Source organism: Garra rufa, chromosome 1 (genome assembly GCF_049309525.1).
Source record: "Garra rufa chromosome 1, GarRuf1.0, whole genome shotgun sequence".
Taxonomy (NCBI): domain Eukaryota; kingdom Metazoa; phylum Chordata; class Actinopteri; order Cypriniformes; family Cyprinidae; genus Garra; species Garra rufa.
In genome coordinates, this window is record NC_133361.1 from 106,502,896 (window position 1) to 106,506,519 (window position 3,624).

A 3,624-nucleotide genomic window follows, 5' to 3' on the forward strand; every position below is an offset into this window, starting at 1 on the left:
GTTTTTTGCTGTTGCCTGCATTTTGGTCAACAACCAAAATGAGCCGCTTGTTTAAGCCTGGGCCACTAAATCCTAATTTGCCATTGTAAATAGATTGTTACAGTTCTATGTTGTTTGTGTCATTTTTCGTAGTAAAAAGAATTGTCACCATAATCATTTGTAAATAGTAAATTTCATAATCAAACATCTTGTGTATAGTTATGTAAAAAATCTAACAACATGAATACATTTGTAAATCATCATCTTATGTGTTTTAAGTTATTGAGTAAGCAATTTGTCTTGTAAAACTATATTTTATAAATAACATTCACATATTATCTTTTTAGGTTACCTCTTTATTTATTTGTTAAAACAAAGTCACATCAGTATTTCAATGTATATAGACCGACAGACATGAAGACATGTTAAACCCAAGCATCATTAAAAAAACCTTTGAACATACTGCTATACTGTGTCATCACAATCATCACACAGATACAGCTCAAGAGATTGTGTTATTTAAAGAAATGTAAAGTTAATCATGTGAATGTATCAGTATATCAGTATGTTTGTTGTTGAGTGTATGTGTAAATGGAAACCCAAGTAACAAATTACATCATTAACATATTAACAAGGTAGAACTCTGAACTAAAATAACAATGTTGTAAAACAGGATTAAATCAGGTCAGAACCAGAGGTAATGAGTACATAACTAAAACTAACCAGAACTATGACAGAAAAATTACAATTTTACCCTAGTTCAAAGACAAGAACTTGGGTAGGTAAATGTAAAAGAAAAACAAATCGCACCTCAGCTTAATACTGTCTAACACAACATCATCTCTGTAGATCCGCTACACAAACATATCATCAATGGCACACACAACAAAGGCGCACCACTGCATGCCGGTGATTAGGAGTTGCCCCTGGACCTGCCAATAGTAAGCATGGCTATGCTTTAGCTGGTGTTTGCCATGCTCCATTGTGAGGTATCTGCAGTCTACGTAGCTCTGCACATTTGGACACTTAACTTCAACAAGACCAAAGCAAGGTCTCTCCAGGCTATCATACACAGACCCATCCGGTGAGGCTCCGAGCCAGGGAGCGTCGGGGTGAATAACTAGTCCACATTTAGTCAAGTTCAGATTTTTCAAAGTTGCATAGTCCTTTAATGCTCCAGTCTCCATGTCCAGCCCTCTCTTCATTTGTTGTGTCTGTCTTACACCCCGGATAATCCTTTCTGCCAGGTTTTCCGCTGTTCGCCCATCTCTCACATGGCATACTGGGAAGCGGTCACTCTCTCCTTTCTCAAGACATGCCACTCAGGTGCTGCACTCTGGCCTCTTGTTGATGCTTCGATGAGGTGAGACTGTGGCCAGGTTACACCCAGTGATGAGAGGTGCAGCTGTTCCTGGCTAGTTGGCACAAGGTGGCAAACTGCAGGTGGTATGTGGCAGTCTTCTGGTGGCAGTTGAGGAAAGGGAGGGGCATCTGTATGTGTAATGATACCACCAGGTGTTGGTAGAGGATGGTGGTAGGACAAGATGCTCCCAGCCTGCACTTTCCCAAAGACAGAGTCAACAAGTGGTTTGTCATCAGAGATGTTCATGTGACAGATCAGTGGCAAATTGTGTGGGTCAAATCCAGCATAATGAGCTTGAGGGTTAAGTGTTGAAGGGACAGGCAAATCACCACTGTAGGCCTTCTATACAGGGTGGGCCATTTATATGGATATACCTTAATAAAATGGGAATGGTTGGCGATATTAACGTCCTGTTTGTGGCACATTAGTATATGTGAGGGGGCAAACTTTTCAAGATGGGTGGTGACCATGGTGGCCATTTTAAAAGTTTGACCATCTTGGATCCAACTTTTGTTTTTTCAAAAGGAAGAGGGTCATGTGACACATCAGACTTATTGGGAATTTCACAAGAAAAACAATGGTGTGCTTGGTTTTAACGTATCTTGAAAAGTTTGCCCCCTCACATATACTAATGTGCCACAAACAGGACGTCAATATCACCAACCATTCCCATTTTATCAAGGTGTATCCATATAAATGGCCCACCCTGTAGTGTTGACCTAAAAGACAGCAAAAAGAAAACTGTTTTTAAAATGCAGTAATGTTTGTATTGACAATTAGGTATTTTGGTGGAGAAGATCCAGCTTTATACTGTAAAAATAACTGAAGATCTCACTAATAACCTGCTACAATTTGTTATGGTGCCATAAAATGTAGTTGTAATAACTTTAATTTGTCAAAAATTCATAGTAACATTTTTCTAAGTTAGATAATTTAAGTAAAGTCTATCTATTTATCCTCTGTTGAAATCTCAGTCAAGTTTACAATACTGTACCTATTTCCAAATTCTAAACACAGATTCTACATTCTAAGTAAAAATAATACCTTATCCCGCTTGTTGAACTTGTCCCTGGCCTGGCCTTCACCACAACCATGGTATCTACAGGCCCAGGCTTCACTCCCTAGGAAAAGAATGACAAGTTATTAGGACAAGCACTAAATAAAAACAAACGTTACACATGTGACAAAAACAAACCATGGATCGCTGTTTATGCCACTTCTGCTCGGTTTCAGTGCAGGAAAGGACCGTTGGCACAACTGACATCCCGCTTTCGGAGTAATGTGCTGTTTGATAGAGCAGAGCCACTAAATGGTTGCAGACTGCCTGGCCGGCTGCACAGGTGCAGGAGCTCCGTACCAGCACAACTGGCACAGAATCTCGCAGTGTCACCTAAAGTGCAAAAAGAAAAGATGTTAATAGGTTTAAAAGGTAAAAGTATATGCAGCCCTTTAATGTAGAACAGACACGATAGAAGATAGCTGAATAGGATAGCTAGGAATTCAGCTGTGATATGAAAACTCTGTCTTTGAATTTAAATATAGTACTAAAGGAACATCAAAAACACTATGCTGGATCCAATCAAGGTCTCCTGTCTTTCAAACAAGGTGTTATAACAAAGTTATGGTACCTTCAACAGATCCGGCTACAACAGAGTCATACTCAGCTACCCTGTAACAGCATTACCACTGTTTCAGCAAAAAAATCTTACTGTATTTTGAGGTTGGCTCCCATGCAAGTAAAACATGTTTTAAATAACGCTATTAGCCGCTGGTGGATAGCTAGTACAAATATAAATCTTCAAACACTTCTGCTAAGGCTAAAAAAAAAAAAAATAACTTCTACTAAGGCTAGTTAGCATTAGCAACTTACCTTCATAATTACAGATGTAAGAGGAAACGTAAAATTTAAATCCCCTTTCCATCTTATTCTGTGGGGTAGAGCTGAACAACAAGACAATTCGCCTTACATCATTGATTGTTACTTTTGGTAACTCCAGTAAGCACCGGGTGAACTCCAACCTCTCAGCCATTTCACTCAGCTTCGCCGATGACTCCAACAACCGGAAGTAGGACTGCGGTCTGATGTGGAATGCGGAAGTGGAGCGTGCATATAGCCTATTGAAGTCATCTCCAGGTGGTGATCCATGATCTAAGCTGGGTACGGACTGGATCCGGGGGACTGCAGTGACCATCTGATCCGGATACAGGCTGGGTCTGGTGGCTACGGTGACCTCGGAATAAGAATGAAACAGACTAATATTAGCGTAGATGCCATTCTTTTT

At 39.9% G+C, this 3,624-nt stretch overlaps 1 protein-coding gene across 1 annotated transcript in view; it reads right to left on the reverse strand.

The window, feature by feature from the left end:
* Nucleotides 1–314: 314 nt before the first annotated feature.
* LOC141323507 (uncharacterized) overlaps nucleotides 315–3,624 on the reverse strand; it is a 5,776-nt gene continuing 2,466 nt past the window's right edge. The window contains exons 4-7 of the mRNA XM_073833483.1: nucleotides 3,310–3,618; nucleotides 2,538–2,732; nucleotides 2,387–2,463; nucleotides 315–2,061 (exon numbers count right to left, since the gene is read on the reverse strand). Of these exons, the coding sequence (XP_073689584.1) occupies nucleotides 1,971–2,061; nucleotides 2,387–2,463; nucleotides 2,538–2,732; nucleotides 3,310–3,618 (672 nt within the window). The 3' untranslated portion in view covers nucleotides 315–1,970. The remainder of the gene's footprint in view (nucleotides 2,062–2,386; nucleotides 2,464–2,537; nucleotides 2,733–3,309; nucleotides 3,619–3,624) is intronic.